Below are 21,633 nucleotides of genomic sequence, written 5' to 3'. Positions count from 1 at the left end.
AATATGGTGGCTAGTACAACAAATTTCATATACCAAAATATTTTTACAAGGTGATCAAATTGGTGTTGGATCAAGGATTTCACTTTCTCGATGCCACAGTGAAGCAATTAACAGATGTGCATATGGTAGTTCACAAGATGGCCATGATGTACCATCCAAAAGGGAAAGGGAGAGGCATGGAGCAGTAACAAGATGATGAAGTGCATTCTAAAGATGAACGTATGGGAGAACCAAAAGGATTGGGACACAAAACTTGACTCAGCATTGTGGGCACACAGAATGGCTTTCAAAGTCACTACAGGCATGACACTATTTCGATTAGTATACGGTTTGGAGGCTATTATCCCAATGGATTTTATATCCTTGAGTCTATAGATTTTAGCAGAGAAGATGAGCCCAAAAAAGTCAGTTTTGTTTTGGTGGGAGCAATTACTTTGACTGGAGGACGACCAAATTTAGAGCCAGTGTGCGGTCCAGGTCATTAATGAAAGGCAAAAAGCATGGATGAGCAAGAATATCAAGTTCAAACTTCTCAAAGTGGGCGATTTGGTATTAGAGTAAATCTCTAGATTGGAAATATTTCTAGGCAATTTGAAATTGAGATATCAAGGGCCATATCGGATTGTGAAGGATTTAAAACAAGGAACATTCCAGATTGTAGATTTACATGATGGTAAGTGAAAGGTGTCAAAATCAGTGCTCAAAATCAATTAGAGAGTGTGCAAAGTTGATTCTATCAATTCAAATCCCACTATGTGAGGCATCTTATGAACTAGCATACCATTGCTACTAGCAGACATCACAAGTACTACGTCACAGGCTCACACTAATTTAGACTCGCAAACATAGTTGGATAGCATGGGGATTCAGTGAAAGGTGTCATTTGAAGCATCCAGGGCACTGCACTCCAAAGCACAAAAGCTAGAGGCGCTAGAAGAGCAACTGGTGGAGTCTGATTAGAAACACACAAAGAGAGTCAGTCAACATGCTATAGCCAAATCGTCACCATTTGTTGCTTTCAAATTTTATTTAGATGATGATGTGTCAAAGAATCTAGTTTGGCTTCAAAAAATTGAGTTGGACGAGTACTACGGTTGTCATTGCTAGAATTGGCAAATTTATATTCAAGCAAACAAATAGTTTGCTAGTTTGTAGGCATGTGGCATCAAGTTGATGGAGGAAGTGGTTTCCAAAGTATTTCACTTGCCATTGTGCCCTCACACACCCAAAAGGTAGAGGTAAAATGCTCACAATGAAAGATGGTGTGGCAGAGTTTGGAATGCCTCAGACTATCCATTTGTATTATATGATTAATAATTGCAAGAGTTCAGTGAGGCAAAAACAATTTTATGGTCTTTGGAGAGAGTTATGCTCCTTAACAAATATGACTACATGTCAGAATCCAATTACTCTCTTATTTTGTTGGTGGGTAATGGATGCAAATATAATTGGGTTGGAATAGTTCATCCAAGAAAAATGGGGGACCTCTATAAGCATACCTCTAAGGGTAACCCTTAATAAACCAATATCCAGTATTCCCTCTCTTTTATCTTGTTATTTCTCTCCACTCCCACTGTGGCTTCATCCCAATACAAATTTTTAAGGCTCGAAGTTGTGTATTTCCTACAAGACTAGACTTTCTTTACCTCACCAACCAAAAGCACTAAGACCCTCCAGAAGGATTCTTTGTATTGCTTTGATTATTCATACCAACAAGAATATTGTGACAATTTCACTTTCCTCAAGCGATTCTTTCAATGCATTGGAAATGCAAGTTTTTTATGAGTTCAAAAAATGTGAGAATGTATGTTGGAGCACCCCAAAGTGTGTTATATGGATGACTCTAATGCAAAGAATTTATTTCATACAAAGATACTGCAGGGATTCATTCTAATGAGACTTTTACAAATAGGAGATTGTTGCAAAGGTTCTTCTTTATACATACATACATACATACATACATACATACATACATATATATAATACATACATACATACATACATACATACATATATATATATATATATATATAGACAAAATATGAAGAGGGGAGAGGAAAAGAGTGGAGATGAGGAGAGAGGGCACGGCTAGAGAGCACACCATAAATGACTATCTGTACACTAGATTTAGTTGAAAATGTATAATATATACAAACAGATTTAGGGTTAGGGTTAGGGCATCTAACCCTTTCCTTTATAGCACTCTATTGGGTTAGTGCTATGCACATATGATCACAAGATGTTGAGCATGATCTCTCAACACCTTCCCTCAAGATCAACATCATGAAGTAGGCCTTCCCTCAAGATGATGATTCTAGGGAATCGAAGAAGGACTGAACATTATATTCCATCACACCCCTTTAATGGGAATGTCCTTCCTCTGCACCAAACCAAGAGCTAGTCAGTGTTTCTCGAAAAGCTCTTTACCAAGTGGTTTGGTAAAGATGTCTGCAACATTCTCTTTGCTATCACAATGTTGTAGTGTGATGTCACCAAGTAACACTCTTTCTCTGTTGAAGTGCTCTCTGACATCAACGTGGTTTGTCCTGGAGTGATATACTAGATTCTTGGCCAATGCTTGAGTTGACTGATTATTGGCCAATGCTTGAGTTGACTGATTATCACTTGCTCTTCTTCATCAACCTTTTCTATAGATGACTGTGAAGTCGATGCTTCTATCTCTTGTGTATTTGACGTTTTCCTTTCTGATTCCTCATCGAAGATTACATCTCTAGAGATAATGACCTTGTGGTTGATGGGATCATACAACTTGTGTGCTTTTCTTTCTTCACTATAACCAACCATGATGCATTTGCGTGACTTTGCATCCAATTTCCTGCGAGATGATCATCATGTATGTGGGCATATGCTATGCAACCAAATATGCAGAGATGCCCAATGTGTTGCTTATGTCTAGTGAATGCTTCATAAGGTGTCATACCCTAAATCAAATCGGTAGGAAGCCGATTAAGCAAGTAGTTTTCTGTGGCTATTGCTTCTGCCCAATACTGATTCGAAAGATGCTTCTCACTAAGCATTGCTCTAGCAGTGTCTGCTGAAGTACCATTCTTCCTTTCAGCTCCTACATTCTGCTGAGGAGTATCTACACAAGTGAATTGTCTTCAAATGCCGTGACTTCTGCAAAAGTTCATGAATGTTGAAGACATGTATTCACCTCCTCTATCTCATCTCATGACTTTGATCTTTCTGCCTGTCTGGTTTTCTACTATGGCTTTGAATTCTTGAAATCTGGAAAACACTTCAGATTTCCCTTTCAAAAACTAGACCCAACAATATCTGTTGTAGTCATCGACGATGGAAGTCAAGTACTAAAGTGAACCATTGATGCTACGAGTCTCAGCATAACCCCATACATCAGTATGTATCAAATAAACAATACTTCATGCTCGAGAGATACTTCTGCCAAAGTTGGTTCACTGCTGTTTGCCGAAGCAGCATGCTTTGCAAACTTTTCCAAGAAACTATAGCTTTGGAATCCCAATTGCCATATTTCGATTCCTGAGATCTAACAAGGTCTTGATATTGACATGACCATTTCTCTTGTGCCATTTTGCAGATAGTGGCATCTGTTGTGGTTGAGCTGACATGGCATGCAAATCTGGTACTATAGCTAGCATTCTCTGTACAAGCGTCCTTCCTTGACACATTTTCCTACTAGCTGAAATATTCTAAATTTGTCTCTTGTACTGCATTCATCTCCATCGTAGATGACTGGGTAGTTGTGTTCCGTCATTTGACCTACTGACAAGAGGTTCTTGCTGAGCTTCGGAACATAGAGTACATCTTTCACAAATCCTTTCGTACCAGTGAAATTGTTCATAGGGATAATGCCTGTCCCTTGTACTGGATTTGGTGTATTATTTGCTGTGTAAATGACATTATTTTGACCTTCTAATGGTTTCATCTCTATGCACCATTCCTAGCTGAAATCCTATTTTGGATTGCAATCCATGTCTAGGTACACTATATCAGTTTGCTGTATTTTCTCGTTTGCAAGAAAAATATTCCCATGTTCATTTGCAAAATGACTGTGACTAGAATGTCCACCATGACGATTTCCTTTGCCATGGAAATTCCCTCGATTGTTGTTGGATTGACCACCTTGGTCATACTGCTTCTTGTGGCAATCTCTCTCATAGTGTCCAAACTTATGATAGTAGTTGCACTGAATGTTTGACACATTGGTGAATGCATTCCATCATCCTTAGAATCTTTCTCGATTGGAATGATTTCCTCTTTGCTGATTCTGATGTTGCTGAGGATGATGCTGATGCTAATGCTAACTTTGCTGATGATGACTTTGTTGATGACCACTTCTCTGGAATGGTCTCTGCCTCTGCCTCTGTCTCTGCTTCTGTCTGCAGTTGTGAATGCTTGATCATTAGAATGACCTTTGCATGCATGAATGGCTTGAGTCTTGAGTACTTCACCAAGTAAGGATGACTGGAGCTCTTCCAGTGTTGGAATTTGCCGTTGGATGGCAATACTCTAGATTAGATTCTTGTATCCCTCTCCTAGTCCATTTAGGATGACTTGAACGATTTCTACGGGGTTCATAGTCTCTCCTGCTGTTGCGAGTTGATTGTTGTAGTTTTTGATCCTGAGTACATAAGCATGACCGGTTTCGCTGTTGTTGCAGAAACTCTGGTTGATTTGGTTTCTCAACGTGAGAATCCTGGAAGTGTTCTTAGACTCGTAAAGAGTTGCAAACATATCCCATGCTTCTTTCAATATCTTGATGGTGTTGAGTTGTCCTACCATGACATCTTGCACATTCTACTTGATCAGATGATATGCGTATTTATCTTTCTAATCCCATTTTCTACCTGAGCTCGGGCAATGGCACAATCTGCTACAGGTGCGGAAATTGATTGTGTGGATTGAGATCCTGGTGTAGATCCCATTGTTGGTGCTGTGACAACAGGTGGAGTAGAACTACTGCTGGCTGGATCGTCCAATGGTCTAGGTGTAGATCCATCTCCATTTGGTATTTCTATGTGCCATACTTGGAGTTATCTAGCTTAGTAGATGCCTCCAGATTTAAGTTTCTAGTCATAGACATGCTGCAAGAAATGTACTCAAAGTGTCATAAAAATCATTGTCTGAATCAACTACAAAACACTGACTGTGGTGGCAAGTGAAATCTGATCTGTCGGTGAAGGTAGAACTGCAATATATAAATCCGATCTGAATTACATGGCTTGTGGTAAATGATGCCGAGAATAGCTAAGAGGCTTTACAAGGCTAAAATGATGTGCACAATGCCATGAAATAGTCAAATAGGCTTTACAATGATGGCATGTGTGTGTGAAATCAAATCATGTCCTATCTGCCCACTGAGCAATCAGACAATTCCTCTAAACACTCTGAATTTTGCCCACTGAACTCATGAATGTCAGTTTCAGGTAATGTGATGATGTGAAACCGTAAATGAGCATATGGACTTGACTCTAAGTAGGCAGCACTAGTCAGGAATTTTGGGCATGGCTTCGATTGGCAACTTGGGGAGATTCAAAGCGTCCCCTCTATGGTAATCTAGTCTACTCTGATCTAGATCTATACCAACCATTGATCGATGAAATAATTTCTTTTCTTTGTTTCTTTTTATGTGTTGGGTCAGATGCGTCGATGTAGAGGCTGATGTGCATGTAGAAAGTGGATTTGTCGATGATGAGGCTCAAAAGTGATTGATACTTGCGTTGAAATGTGCACATGATGTGACTACGTAGAGCACAAAAAATCAATTGTTTCACCTTTTTGTAGCACCCTCAAATTCCTCCTGGATCAAGAGATGCGGCTTGATCTAGGTGGAGGGGCAAAAAAGAGGGAAATGTGCAATGATGATGTGTCACTATGAGTCACATGCAATGATGATGTGGCACTGTGCCTAGCAAGAGGTGTGCCTATGGAGCAATGTATGAGGTGGCATTTAGGTGTCACATGAAGTGCCTATAGAGCACTATGTGTGCTTCCAAAGGGGTAACTGTGCTTGTAGAGGGTCAGAGTGCCACGTGGCACTGATGAGGTGGTAGCTGATTGGGCTGCTAATTAGACTAATGAGGTGGCAAGCTGGTGATGTGGCTGCCACGTGTTAGCTGAGGTGGCAGATAAGATGACATAGCAGTCGGCTACCACGTGTCAGAATGTTGACCATGGCTCTTTGTGGTAACCCAGCTCTGGGTTAATACCATACATAAGAATATACTATTATGTATAGTCTGTAAGTATAAGAGCACGTTTTTGTTTAAAGATACTCTTATGTAGACTCTTTCTATATTAGGCTAGTGTACATTTATGTCTGCTCTAAAGATTCATATACTCTTTATGTATGAAGATACTTTTATGTAGTCATGGACATAAGAGTGTCTTCATGATTACATATTTAATAGTCTATAGAGACAACGTATGTTTACATATATCTATATGAAAACACATATCTTTTTATGGAGACAACATACATCTATATGAAACTAGATGAAAATAAATCTAAATCATAAAATGAATAAAAAACTGTATTAAAATTCAAGCAATATATGTACATATATATATATAAGTAAATTATATTAAAAACAAATTAGTAAATCAAATAAAATTAAAATTAATTAGTAAATAAAGAAAAAAACTATCACCTTGCATAGCGCGGGCCATGGAAGGATTCCAAATTTCCAAAAAAATGGGGTTCATTTGCAAGGGGGATGCCCTTGCTGGCCCCCTAAAAAAATGTCAAATGCACACTTTCACTAAGTCAAGGTGATGGTCTTTTTCTATATGCATTCCTACAAAATTTTGAAATCCAAGTGATATTACTAATCCACATTTATATTCTTTGCTATTTATCTACTTATAGATTAAATAATAAAATAAATAAATAAAATGCATATAGAAATCGATCCACATAAAAAAGTATTTATTGGCTATTAAATGTAAACAAATGTATTCAAAATTTGGTGTGTATTTAATGTAATAAATAATTGAATTTGGCATACTTTATTAAATATACATCAATTCTTGATTTGGAAATTACAATTGCTAAATTAAATTGATTGGTTTCCATAGGATGTTGAGTCTCGACTTATGGAAATGCAAGTTTAACATGTAGGCAAGATCGACATATTTCAAGTGGCAAATGATCTCAAGCTAAAAATGAAGGATGAGAAGTTGGCAAAGCAACATAATATGTACCCAAGTCAATTCACTAAAGGTGTGAGTAGAGAACAAGAGCTAGCTGAGCCTATTAGGATCATGATCATTGGACTGGTGCTTAGTCTTTGATCCTGAAACCAACTCAAGAAGTCAATTTGGGTATGTTCAAGGAACCCTGCATAGTCATGGTAAGTGAAATGATCAACTCCAACTAAAGGAATATTTTTATATTGTATCAATTGGTGTTTGTATAGACTTATACCACTTTGTCGGGAGTTCCCATAAAATTTGCCAACACTAGATTCCATTGAAACCAGATGCCAAGTCATTGCATCAGCAGAGGTATAGAATGAATCCAAGATATAAGAAGCAAGTGCAAGTCAAGCTTGATCAGCTCATCTAAGCAAGATTTATCTATGTAATTCATTAAAGAAATTGGCTATTTCCAACCATGGTAGTGCCTTAAAGAATGGCAAGCTACGAGTTTCTATAGATTAAAGAAAGCTCAATGCTTAGACAATGCCGGATCCTTTTTCGGTCCTCTTTTCACAAATGGAATTCTTAAACCAATGTAGGTTATAAGATGTACTCATTCATGGATGGCCATACTAGGTACAATCAGATCTCCATAGCACCTAAGGATCAATCAAAATTTTATTTTATTACAAAATGGGGTAAATATGTTGCTAAAGTCATTCCATTTGGTTTAAGTAATGCACAATTTACTTTTTAGAGATTCATGGTCAAGATCTTCTATGATTTTTTGACTGAGTTTTTGTTACTATCTACCTTGATGATTTTGTGTCTATTTGGAAATATCCATGCATTTAGCTTGCCTTGATAAGGTGTTTACTAGGTCCAGATAGGCGAGAATTCTTTGAATCTGGTCATGTATTTTTTGTATACAGGTTGGCATGTTACTTGGCAATGTGATTTCCAAGGAAGGTATTCAAACCGAGCTGAGTAAGATCCAAGAAATTGAGAAGATGCTTGAGCCATAGAATCTGACACAGATTATATCCTTTATTGGATTTATTAAGTTCCAATAGAATATTTGTGAAGGATTTTCTAAGATTGTAGTCCCATTACATGAAATGACCAAGAAAGACACCAAGTTTTAGTGTATCAAGGAGTTGTATGTAGTGTTTTGTGAATTGAAGAAACAAGCAACAGAGACACTGATTCTCTGACAACCCCAATGGGATGTGATTTTCCATGTCCATGTGGATGCATCCAGTGATGCAATTCACATTATATTGGCATAGGAAAATGATCAATTGGACTACCTGCTGCTATTATGCTAGTTGGTTGATGATGCCTCCTGTGTGCAACTATAGCACTATCGAGCATGAAGCTCTTGGGATGGTTTATAGTGTCCATAAATTTGGGTAGTTCCTCTATTATGGTAGCTAGTTAATGATGCCTCCTGAGTGCAACTATAGTACTATCGAGCATGAAGCTCTTGGGATGGTTTACACTGTCCAAAACTTTAGGCATTGTTTTCTTGGCAACGCTTTCATTTTCTTCTTGGGTCATCAATCTTTAGTCTACTTGATCAAAAAAACCATAATTCAAGCATGCCTAGTGAGATGGATGCTATTGCTACCTACAAGAGTGACAAAGTGCGGATCGTACTTAGTCTAATCTATCACTCAATGGGCATAAAGATCATGGAGGATCAAACCATAGAAGAAACTCCATGAGAGAGACAAAAGGTAGGCAATACTCAATCTATTGCAAATATGTATGCTCAACAATACATGATAGGCTTCTTATATAGAGAGAGCCTTTAGAATAGTCAAACCATGTGGGATCCTCTCATCCACATCTCTCCTTGTGGATATCCTCAATCCACTTATCCACGTCATGTAGTCCACATCCTAGGGTGGCTACTTTAATTCTTTCCTTAGCACATACCTTAGCCCTTTAATGTATGTGCTCATGGCACCATATCTCAACACCTCCCCTTGGTGCCATGATCCTTTGGCTACTGCAAGGTGGTCAGATGTGAGTTTACATTCCATCACCTCCCCTTAGTGCATACCTTGCTACATAAGGCGGTCAAGTGTGGCTTACATTGCAATACCTCCCCTGGGTGCTTTCATTGCTACTCTCAGGTGGTCAGGCTTGTTTTACAAATGTGTGGGCTAAAGGTGGCAAGGATTTTGCTTTTCAATGCTTCATGTCGATGGCATTTGCTTCTTCGCTCGATGTAGCTTGATGCATGATGCTTTGTTCTTCCATGTGCCTTGATGCTTTATGTGTGGATGCCATGCTTTTTGCTATGGTCATCTCATGCACTTGAGCTTTTGGCATGCTTATGACAATGATGTGTGCATTCATGCTTTTCCATTTGTTGCAAAGGTCTTACCATGAGCTTTATTTTGCTTCAATGGCAGTGTGTAATTGCTAACAATGATTCTGACTTGACAAGCACGTAGAGCTTGAAAAGACGATCACTTTTCCTTTTTGGAGCGCATACAAATTCTTCCTGGATTGGAAGTTACGGCTTGTCGAAGTTTATGTGAAGAAGAGGGGGCCTTGATGATGTGGCACAGGGATTTACATGCAGAATTCAAACTGTGCTTACAAAGGGACTGTGCATGGGTGGCACTATGCCATGTGGCAGTCTTCTAACCAGATTGAGTTAACCCAGGTCTAAGAAAACTTAACCATGGTCCAAGTAACTGAACCTAACCATAAACTTAACCACTATGCTAACCAGGGTTAGAACCTATCTACCACATGGCATGAAATTGACCAAGCCTATGAACCACAGGTTAACTTCACTTAACCCTAGTTAGAGGCTATCTGCCACATGTCATTTTTCTAAGGTCTAACCTTAGGGAGAAAACAGAGAATAGCTTTGAAGCTTCTCTAGCTGCCGATGACGCGGACGGCAATGGAGGATCGCGGATCCGTCGCCTCATTTGGAGAAGTGGAGCTGTGGTATGGAGGATTTTAGCTATGTCAAGGTCATGTAGGAGCTCGAGGCTAGCAAGAGGGCTATCGGCCATTCGTTGAGGCTTTTCTATCAGCTCGCTTCCTCTTGTTCGTTTGTAGCACCTTGCAGAGGCAAACGTGAAGGTTGGTTGGCTGTTCGGAGATGGCTATTGTTGCTAGAGATGGCTGTTGCACTGGAGCATCACGTTGGATTGCATGGAGTTCTGCTGGACTTTCCCATGAGTCATTGGTGATGGAGCTGGCCTTGTTTGCTACTAGCAAGTCGAATATGGAGATGTAGAGGCCATTTTGGTTGTCGGCTGGCTGCAGGCCAGTGAGCCGTGCGGCTATGGCTCTCTAGAGCATAAGGTCGAGACTGGAGCCGATTGCTCGTTGGAGCCACCCGGGATACTCAGGTCGGACGTGCAGCTGCTACCCCATTCACTCTAGCTTCTACAGTCAATATAGTGGTTGAAGGTCGCTGTTGGACGGTGGAGAAGCTTTTGGACGATGAGGCATCGGCTCGTTGGGGGTTGACATAGATGAAGTCTTGGGCTATAGAAGAGCTGTAGTTTCTATGCTTTCTCGGAGCCAGCTTTCCGCATTGCATCCTCGTAGATAATTCTCACTTCCAGAGCTTCAGAAATGGAGAGGAGCCACACTACGCGGAGCCTGTTGTTCAGTCATCCTTTAGAGCTGAGTGCTATTTGCATTGTCGAGCTCTCATTTGAGTCGTTGCTCAAGGTGTCTAGCCGAGTCGAGGGGTGGCACGATGAAGCTTGTAGTTGCTACGTGTGGTAGCTCATGACTCTAGGTCATAGCCTTCAGAGTATCTCCCTCTCTTTCTCTTGGAGAAGAAGAATAGAGATGTTTCTCTCTCAATGAGCAAAAAAGACCACTTAGGAAGAATGAACCTCACAAGAACTCTCATAAACACCCAAGAGAAAGAATGGAAATCTCTCAAGGATAAGCACCTCTCAATGAACGAAAATCTCTAACTACCTAAGGAGTATTGGATCTCTCTCTCAATGACCTAAACCTAATCTAGGCTTAGCTTAGCTTAACTTGCTCTGATACCATGACAAAGTGCGGATCTTACTTAGTCTAATCTATCACTCAATGGGCATAAAGATCACGGAGGATCAAACCATAGAAGAAACTCCATGAGAGAGACACAAGGTAGGCAATACTCAATCTATTGCAAATATGTATGCTCAACAATACATGATAGGCTTCTTATATAGAGAGAGCCTTTAGAATAGTCAAACCATGTGGGATCCTCTCATCCACATCTCTCCTTGTGGATATCCTCAATCCATTTATCCACATCATGTAGTCCACATCCTAGGGTGGCTACTTTAATTCTTTCCTTAGCACATACCTTAACCCTTTAATGTATGTGCTCATGGCACCATATCTCAACAAACAGTTCGTTTTCAAAATCGTTCAAAAACTAGGTAAGTCCCATGTAAGGGCAGACTACTTGTCACAATTTAATGCCTCAGATAATAGCTAGGGAGTGGCAATTGAATTGCTCAATGCCCATTTGTTTGCTATGGATTTCTCTAAGACTAAGTATGTTGAAATGCTATAATCCTGGGGTGCCAACTCACTATATAATATGTTACTACCCTCGTCCAAAATCCAGGGTAAGGTATATACCTTGAAAAATATGCAAGATTTTAAGATTTGTACATATTTTTCATAATATGTAAGGCCCAAGGGGGGGGGGGGTCTTTTGGATGGGGGGGTAAAACAAAAAATATAATAAAATAAAACCCATACCCTTTCAAATGAATGTAACTTTTTCATGTGTTACCCAAATTTCAAGGTGTAAAGACATATTTGAAGCTCTTTTAGTGTAGAACACAACTATGTTAATTTGAATAATTTCTACGCATGGCATATTGTTAAATTCATCTCATACTCAAGATTTTGATAGGTTTTCTTACTAAAGGGAGTTGGCGCCCCAGGGCTACAATACCTACCACAAGGCACATTTCCTGAGAAAATGCTCTAAGATGCATGCAAGAAGTTGGATTTGAAGGCTTGGAAGTAAACTTTGACTTGTGTCAGCTATACACCAAGGTATAGATGGAGTATTGCACTATTGGGTCCTGCCACATCTACAAGCAATAGCACTCACCGAGGCACATATTGGGCCTACAAGAGATCATTTTAGTAGTGAGCTAATAGCTCAAAAGGTCTTACAAGCTAGCTTAGGAAAGAGTACCCTATTCAAGGATTCACATGATTGGTGTTTTAACTTTGATGTTTGATAGAGAACAGGTAGACTCCTACCACATCATGATATGCCATTGCAAGCAAGACAACCATGAGAAGAATTCTAAAGATGGAGCTTAGATCACATTGGGCCATTCAATTCTATAGCACAATACACAGAGTAAGTGCCAAAAGCGTGTCTTCTCGATTCCAAACCTACTCGAATCAATCTCTACTCAAACTAGAAGCCCAGATCGTGGGATTCCAATGGCGAGGCTTGTATTTGTTTTGCGTCATTTGAGAGTCAAGCATTGGCATTCTAGGGACAATGCGGGCCTTTGAAGGGTCGAAGTTGTAGATGGACAAGGCACTCCTCCAATGAACTTAGCAAGGCTAGCCTACCTAGGAAGTCTAGGCACCTAGGTGTCAGTGTTGGTGTCCATGTGTAAAGTGAACCAATATTAATTGGCTCCCGCCCTCAGGATATTGGAGCCAGTCTTCAGACCACTGTTCAGCCACCGGGTCAAAGCTCAGGATCAACAATACCTAGTTCCTCGAACTTGTGCCTATATCTTTTAAGCAGAGAAGTGAGATCCATCCCTTTCTCTACATGAGTTTTGCATACATCAAGTAAGTGATGTGACATAGTGGTGGCCTAGGTTATTGCAGAGCCCATGAGCTTCTCGATAAATTGTAGGAGCTCGGAGTAGTATAGTAGTAGCATGTCCATCATGGGTTCGAATAATTCCTAGATTTGGTCAATAATGGCTTGCTGGCTGCTAAGCTTAGAATTTAGCTATTAGCACTACATGATTATTCTCTAGATCTGAGTTGAAAATGATTTGTTGACGACATTGTTGCATATATTGATCATTATATCTATATCACTCATGTGATTGTGATCTATTGTAATTGTTCAATATTTGAAAATGTCTTCACATGCAGAAAGACTTTGACATTGATTGTCATTTGCATACATTTACATCTAGTTGCTTGATTAATTATTAAAAAAGTGTCTAGGATATTAAATGATCTATCACTTTGTTAGTAGCTCACTTGGTATGGAGTTAGACATTGAGTGCTTTTCCAAAATTTTTATACATTTTCATCAAGTTATGCATCTAATCAACTCTGATATCGGTCACATAGGTGACTTAGATGTAGATACATGCCAAGTTCAACATGAAAATATGCATTTTTACTAAATTTCTTCTACTTCAAGTGTAGGTTGGGTTGTCAGTAGCATATATGATTGCATGTGTACTAAGAACTCTATCTCATTTGCTTTCTTTTCACAATGTCCTTGTTAATTTTCACAATATAAAATATATTTATTGACTGGTTGTGGACTGTGCGTCTAGTGTAATTATTGAATAGCTTTCATTTGCTTTGATGAATATCTTCATAAATATATTGGCTTATCTTTTCAAAATCATTAAGGATTTTCATGTTTGGAAAATGATTGCACTACTATTTGTGGTTAACCATAACTTTAGATAGTTCTTTTGCACTCAACTAATTGTCAAATTTGCAATGATTGCAATAATGTGGCGAAGGTTGAATTGTCAAAATTAAGATAATATGAGGCCTTTTCAAATGCAAGTGCAAATCCTCTGCAAATCTTATGCAGAGGGACTAATGCATTGATATCTCTAGAGCTCCAAGGCATAATTGCAAATCTTATGCAAAAAGACTCTGTTATGTTTCGATATCTCTAGAGCTCCAAGGAATAACTTTAGAGGAACCTTAACATAAACATGCATGAACTCCCGAGATACAAAGAGGGGTTAGGTAAGAGTAACTTCCCCTTTGTAATAGATGTGTCTTAAGATGTGTGTCTTAAAATGTATGGTACTAAACCTTGCTCTTATGCATGTAGGTCTAAGAACAAGTGGGTACCATGCTTGTCCTATTTGTGGTGATTGATTGGAGGCACAATACTTTCAAAACTAAGTGTATGACTTGCACGCTCACCCTACATGTGATGGGATCATTGGTCTAAAACCACTTGCCAAGTGATTAGCTAGGTGGATCGAGAGATAATAAAGAGCATCTACCACCTAGGATGAAAAGTATATTAATCTTCCATGATATTTCTTATTGGGGTTAATTGATAAACAATCACATTTTAGACCCCATGCATATCTTTATGAATGTGGGATGTACCGTTTGGTCACATTTGGTTTGGAGGTGCATGAGAGGACTTGAGAGCTGTGAACAAGAAGAGGGAGTTGTGGCCACAAGGCAAGTTGTGATGCAAAGGAGGTTGTAGGCATAAAGTGTGAAATGCATGAAATTTGCATGCTTTTCTTTTTCCACTACATAAATTGTACGTGCACTAAATGTTTCCTCTTGTTACTAAATGTCTCTAAGATATGAGCATGTCTAATAACATTTTTTGTGTTTTTGGAATTACAAGAGGAAGGGAAAAATGGGAGGAAAATAGTGGAATTTCCTAGTATAGACAAGGCATTAATGTTAAAGGACAATATTGGGAGTAGCTAAAAGATATGGTCGTTGATCTAGATATAGGCCAATTAATTGGGAAATTATGCTCCCCCTCTACCAAACACTTGGCTACATATGTTGCATTGGATAAGGGTTTAAAGGTTGATGTTGTTTTCTACAACTATCATAGAATAATGAACTTCATGGATTGCATTGATGAAGCCTTCCTAGAAAGATTTCAAGGTGAGTTCAAATGTTGGAGCTCAACAAAAAGCAAATTGCTAGGGAATAGTGTATGACTTTGTGGCACAATTAAGGGTGCTCGCCAAATCAACTGGCTTCCCTTAAAGGAAAAAGGAAGCCTCATTTGTAGTTATTGAGCAACCTCACCAACAATACAAAGTTGAGAAATATGGAAATGAAAAATCCAACGAACAAATTGCTACACAAGAAAATTGTTATAAAAAAGGGGATCATCATCGAGCCCAAAAGAAAGAAAAGGATAGTCAGGTAACATATGTTGATCAAAATAATACTGCAACATATGCAATTAGGCAAGCTACACAACCGAAGAATCAAAATATGAAGATGACTGATGTTACGTTGAATACCATAGCAAAAAATTAAAGACACCCCAATGTAGTAGATTAAGATCAGTACAACCTGGGAGAAATTTTTGAATTAAATGTAGTGATTGCAATGGGTCAATCTTTTGAAATAGCTCCCCAGTGTACTAAATTATTCAAAGACTGTAGGTATCTCTCCCTATTTCTCTATTATTGTTTACTATAGCTCTTCATATTTTATCTCAAGTGCGTATTCCCTTTCTTGCCTTATTTCCTATGATTCATGTCAAGTTTTTTTAAATAGAAAGACATGCTAATATGGGGTCTTTTTTATAGTTTATGCATATGTAGCCATGTCTTCTCGTAGGTCATCTGGGTCAGAGTCTTGTAGCAAGCCACTACTTTGACAAATAGAGTAGATGTGGCCGAGACAAAGATCTAAGACGAAGTGGTTCCAAAGTTATTCGTGAAGGTTAGGAACCATTCGATTAAGGGAGTCCTAATTGAGGGCGGCTTTGCAGGTCATGAGGGTGTTGTGCACTAAAGAATCAAGGTTCAAACAAAATGAATTTCATTCATGTGGCTTGCCAAGAGAGAGAAGAAGAAGGAGAAGAGAGAGAGAGAAGAAGGAGAAGAGAGAGAGAGAGAGAGAGAGAGAGAGAGAAAGAGAGAGAGGCTTGCCCAAAGTGAGAGAGAGAGAGAGAGAGAAATGGAAGAGGAGAGAGAAGGAATGAATGCTCATCAAAAACAGCACACCCAAATTTGAAAGACATGCTCTGAAGTCAACACACCAACCAATCAAAGAATTTGAAAAAAAAAACATGTGGAAAATGCTAGAAATTATTTTTGGTTTTTGAAAGTTGAACCTTCACTAAGGCTACCTAAAGGCAGGCCAAAAAGCTCTTGGAGACATTCAAGATGCTCACTCACCTGGACCTAATTAATTAAGATATTAGCAAAAGGTGACTCTTAATCATCAGCTGACAGTATCCAAGAGTCAACATTTGACAACAATGTCATGCTCACAGCCGCCTCAACCTTGTTTGGACTAAAGCAGACTAACTGAACTCTTTTCACTTGTGTTTTCCCCCTTGGATTGAGATTTCCTTGCATGTCTGTGGTAGAATTGAGTCTCGATGGATGCTATGAGCGCACAACTGTCACTATTACCTCGAGTGTGTAAACATCCAACTAGACAAACCCTGAACTTTGCCACTCTCTCTTACCTAACTGTATTATGTATACTGGCCACGTAGGGTTGAAGCAGATAAAACATATTTTTTCTTAATATGAGAAATGAAGAGGAGCTAGAAGCGTTGGATTCTCTCTTTCAAAATCACTGTTGGAGCGAGTGCACAAACTGCCTTGCTTCCTCCTAGTGTAGGCTCTATTTTCAAATTATATTCTCCCCAGGGCCGGAACAAAGGACTTACAAAAGTGAGATTTTAACATAAATACACAGGCCCTTGAAAGTGACTTCATTGTGAAGAGCCACGATTTGAGCGCACATGTACAGGCCACGAGGCACATGCTTCTTGTTCGTGACTGCAACCTGATTAAATATGGTTCGGTAAGAATGAAAAGATGAAAATAATATTTTACCTCCAAAGCTCTTCTGGTTGGACTTCCAGAGCTGGCAATGGATTGTAGAACTTTGGAGAACCCACTATTGATGATACGATAAGGAAAATTCCGAGCTTTGAAAGCACATATTACCAGCATCAAAGACTGCAGTTCTTGCATGCCACATTGCTTTCAAGCTCCTATCTTTTATGCTTGACTCTTGCATGTCTAGGCTGGTATTGTGGACTGTCCATTCTGTCTTCTAAAAGCTTGGCCTGCAGGCTGTTGCTTCTGAAAGGTCTTGGCCAATCCATGGAACCCTCTTGAGGTAACCTCTCCTCTCGAGTGACACCCTTGTTGCCAGCTTCCGCAATGGACCATTCTCCCTTCTGCGTCCTCAAGCACGGACTACCAATGGAGTTTCGGGGTTGCTGCTTACTCGGGGAGCATCCTGCAGCAGATTCAGAGTCATCTTCTGCATGAAATACATTTGAACTTGTATGAGGAAAGAAGTGACCATTTCCAGATTGGTCATACATTATTCGATTATGCCTACCCTCCTCTGTTGTCCTAACTGATGTGTCTGATAACCTGTACATCCTTGTTCCACTGAGCTCTGGAGAGGATCTTAGCTGGTTCTCTTCATCCATGTCAGTCACACTTTGCCATGCACTTTCATCATCTCTTTGACCTTCATTCTCATCATCCTGATCTGCACTCCAGTTGCTCTTCTCTCTTCTCCTCTCATATCTGCTGGCATCAGCATACTCCCATTCACTAGCCTCGTCGTCACTTTCAACTTCTACTCGACTTTCACCCTCCCTAAATCTATCCTCTTCCATATCCCCGTCATCCAACCTATTAAGCCCCTGTGGTCTGCTTCCATAAGATTTGAGAGCAGCTTGGCTCCTCCTCCTCCTTGTAGAATGCTTGCGATTTGTCCACAGCCGACCCGAGACATCAGAAATCGGAGGTGGTTTGTGGTCCATAACCCATCTGGATTCAGACTCCATGTTATCCTTGGAGAGCTGAAGAGAGTGTATGTCCTCAGAAGAAGCAGAATTATCAGAAGATCCTGAAGATTGGCAAGCTGTGGCATCCATCAAACGCATTGATATTGCTGTTTGTGCTTGCAATTTCTCTACAGCCCCTCTTAGCATTTGAGCTTCATTGGCCTCAACCTGCTGCTCGAGCCCATCTCGAAGCTGGTGGGTTCTGGCACTCAAGAAAGCCTGGAGCTCAAACCTCAAACTGTCCAAAGCCATGCAATTTGCTTCCAGTTCGTATCTTGCCTCAGAAAGTTTCATTTGAACTCTCTCCTCACGCCAAACCTCAGCCATTTGGAGCATCTTGCGTTCCTCTTCAATTTCCTCTTTTGCTTTCGCATGCTCCCTTTTCAGCTCCTCAACCTCTGCCTTATCTTCCCCAATCTCCCTTGCAAGCTCATCACATACGTCCTCCATCAGCTGCCGTGCTTTCCTTTCCTTGTCCAGTTCCTTCATGGCTTTAATTCCCGCCTTGTTGGTCTCAGATAGGTCACTCGATAGTTTTCTGTTCTGCAGTTCCAACTTCTTTCTAGCCTTCCTTTCCTGTTCCAATTGCTGCCCTAATGATAGAAAGGCGGCTTGGAATTTCTCTTGCTCCCTGCTTCTTTCGTCTGCATACTTCTTCAACAAGCCTTCCACTTCCCTGCGAGCTGACTTTTCAGCAGCCTCTAGCTCCTGAATACGGGCACGAGCTCGCTCGAGCTCCTCGTGCAGGGTTGAGACAACAGAGGTGTTATCACTCTGCTGCTCTTCAAGGGAGAGCAATCGGTTGAATGCTTTGACGTAGTCTCTGGGAGAGGTGACTAGGCCAGCTTGGGCAAGCTGAAACTTGTTCGCAGCCGACTTCAATGCATCCATCTACAAGAATGAAAATGAAAGAGCTTGACACAATTTTCATAGGCAACACAGACACACACACACCCAAGATTACAAATTGCGAGATAGAAATCTCACCCCAAGAGGAGATCCATAACTGCCATTCCCGTGCAAGGTTCCTTCTCCGGAGGGCTTGGGGCGAATGATTGCGATCGGCTTTGGGGTAGGACTAATCGTGGCGGCTGTCCTCGGCTGTGGACTCTTTCTGGGAACCTCCGGAGTCTGGAATGCAACAGAGGCGCATCAAACCTCACCTTGTCAGTCCGGCATTTAAAGAAGACACAGAGCAAGACGATCTTTGATTCTTCAGCCAACAATGGCGCAAATCTTTGCAGCAAGAAATGCAGAGCAAGCTCTGATCTCCCTCTCAGTCTCTCGTTTACACACAAGACACACACATTTCGAGCGATCAATCGACACAAGCGCAACCTTTTGTACCTTGGACGCGTGCAGGAGGATGGATGAACGATTCATAGCTGGAGAATCAGAGGCCGATATGGGAGAAGGCCGCGATTGGAGGTGGCTGCAGGGGCTGCTGTTGGCGTCCTGGAGCTCTCCCCATAGCGAGGCCGCTAGCTTGCGAGCAGACACAGAGAGACGCCCTCCGGCAGCCATAGCCATAGCTACATGGGAAGAAGAAGAAGAACCAGCTCTTGGTTCTTCTTCTCCCCCCTCGTCTTCTTCATCTTCTTCTGCCCCTTCTTGTTCTCCTCCTCCTTCTTCCGCCATCGCTTCTCCTGTTGAAGCTCCATTTCCTCTCCTCGCCATAGCTCCTGCTCTATCTTCTCCTCTTCTTTCCGTTCCTATCCACCTCCCCCCGCTCGCTACTCCCTGCCTCGCCACCGCGGCTGCTGCTGCTGCCGCCACGGCTGCTGCCAGCCCCTCGTAGAACGGATTCTCGTACAGCTTCCAGCTCGGCACCGGCGTGCTCGGCGGACCCCCTCCTCTTCCCCCACCCCGCTTCGCCCCACTCCCCGCGAACACGCCCCGCTTCAGCCGGAGGCTGTGCTGCCGCGGCTGGCGCCGCCGAGGCGCCTCCTCCGCCGGGAGCTGGTGCTCGTCCCAGTACCGGTTCTGGTTCCGCCCGCGTCGTTTCTGCTGCTGGCTCTCGTTCTGGCCCCAAGACGCAGAGGAAGAAGACCCCGACATCGTCGGGCACGAAAATTCCCCAGCACCACTCGGCTACATTGCCGCACACAGCACGCCATCGCTCTTCACCTCCAGCTGTCCCGTGCTGCTGCTTTCTTGCCTGCTTCTTGAGCTTCTTCCCTGTTTCTTTCCCATAGCTCTTCCCCCGAGATTGCTCTCCATCTAGCTTGTGTCCTTCTCTATCTCTCCGTGACTTCAGAGAAGCCACGCACACATATATCTTGCGTGCCCAAGACTCACATTGCAAGCACGACGCAATCAACCAATCTGCCGAAGCACCAGCTCGCTTGAAATGAACGCGCCCTCCCGCCCGAGTCTACCTCCTCCTCTCACGCCATCCCGGCGCCAAGTCCCGACCTTAAAACCAAAAGCCCCACATATGCTTCCGCAGTTCCCCCCATCTCGCAGCACGCTGCACAACCACGTTAGCCCACGCAGCAACAACAAGAAGAGCGAACTGCACAGCCAGCGAGGCGCTGCACTGCAGAGAGGAGGAGGCCAAGGCAGGGCCCCGAGGCGTCAGGAAGGAGGTATTGAATTTTCAAACGGGAAAGCAGCCTGGGGATGGGGGAGATGCAGCTCATTACATCGGGGCACGTCTGGGGCTAGTGCGAGGCAGCGAATCTACATGGATAAAGGCAAAGAAGAGGGAGGCATGTGCCAATTCGCCATAGCCAGAGCTTGAAAAGATCGCTGACTGACTTGCTCAATGCTGCTGAGAGCAACCATTGCCTCCCAATAACCATAGCCATAGCCGTATAGTATAGCCATAGCCACAGCTCGCTCGGAATTCCAAAGTCAGCTCTTCATTGATTGATAATCTCAGATTCACCTTTGACGTCTCATATCCTCTAATCATGCCCTTCAATGCTTTTAACCTCTTGTTTAGTTCATTCAATAACTTTGAAGTTTGAGCACTAACCCCACGTGTCTTCCCCAACCCTTTCAATGGTCTTGTTTGTTTGTCAATTGGAGGTCCACATGGGAGGTCGAGAATCGAGATGGTTTCACAAGAGTGGTGTAGGTCCATATGGGAGGTCGAGATGGTTTCACAAGCGTCCACCACGAGATGGTTTCACAACCACTGACACATGAAGCATTGGCATGCATCATGCGCCCTGGTTTGATGTGAAAATGGGTGTTCGTCCATTCATGGATTCACATAAATTGCATGTATTGATTTCACTAGTAGAGCTCTCCAGCGGAGCCGGTCCAGTGGTTGGACTATCACGCTAATAAGCTATTCCGTAGAATAACTCTCCGTTTTTCAAGGGTTCTCGCAAGGCAAGTTTGAATACAGTTAACGGGTTGTTCCTTATGCTATAATTCACACTAAATTCAAGATACAAGGGTTAAAAGATATCATAAGAACCTTCATACATTTAAATTATAGAGTGCCTCTAATCATGAATGAGTGATACCAATTAAAAAGATTTATATGCAGAACAGTTATATATGTGATAATTCAAAACTATGAAAGTGAGATTTAATGCGGAACCTGTTTTGGTAGTTGATATTAGGAGCACTTAATCTCTTTTAGTTTTATCCTTTATGGTGATGTGGTGACTTTCCCTTATGATATAATATTATTATAGTTAAGATATGACACTTTGTGGCTATTATGTGAAGTGTATAAAGATGCTTATTTATTAAAT

The 21,633-nt window shown here is 41.4% G+C and overlaps 1 protein-coding gene across 1 annotated transcript; it reads right to left on the bottom strand.

Annotated features, from left to right (window-relative positions):
* Positions 1-16,665: 16,665 nt before the first annotated feature.
* On the bottom strand, positions 16,666-20,749 carry LOC147904991 (uncharacterized). Its single transcript, XM_087393136.1, has 6 exons — positions 20,607-20,749; positions 20,258-20,390; positions 20,028-20,171; positions 19,268-19,942; positions 18,908-19,051; positions 16,666-18,811 (listed from the first exon to the last, which is right to left on the bottom strand). The coding sequence occupies exons 1-6, from the start codon at positions 20,747-20,749 to the stop codon at positions 17,108-17,110; spliced, it is 2,943 nt and encodes a 980-aa protein (XP_087249262.1). The 3' UTR covers positions 16,666-17,107.
* Positions 20,750-21,633: the final 884 nt, after the last annotated feature.

Source organism: Dipteris shenzhenensis, chromosome 2 (assembly GCF_047967505.1).
Source record: "Dipteris shenzhenensis isolate YYH24624 ecotype China chromosome 2, Dip_SZ_1.0, whole genome shotgun sequence".
Lineage (NCBI taxonomy): Eukaryota > Viridiplantae > Streptophyta > Polypodiopsida > Gleicheniales > Dipteridaceae > Dipteris > Dipteris shenzhenensis.
Note: the sequence above shows the minus strand (reverse complement) of the source record. Positions and strands in the feature narration are given on the sequence as shown.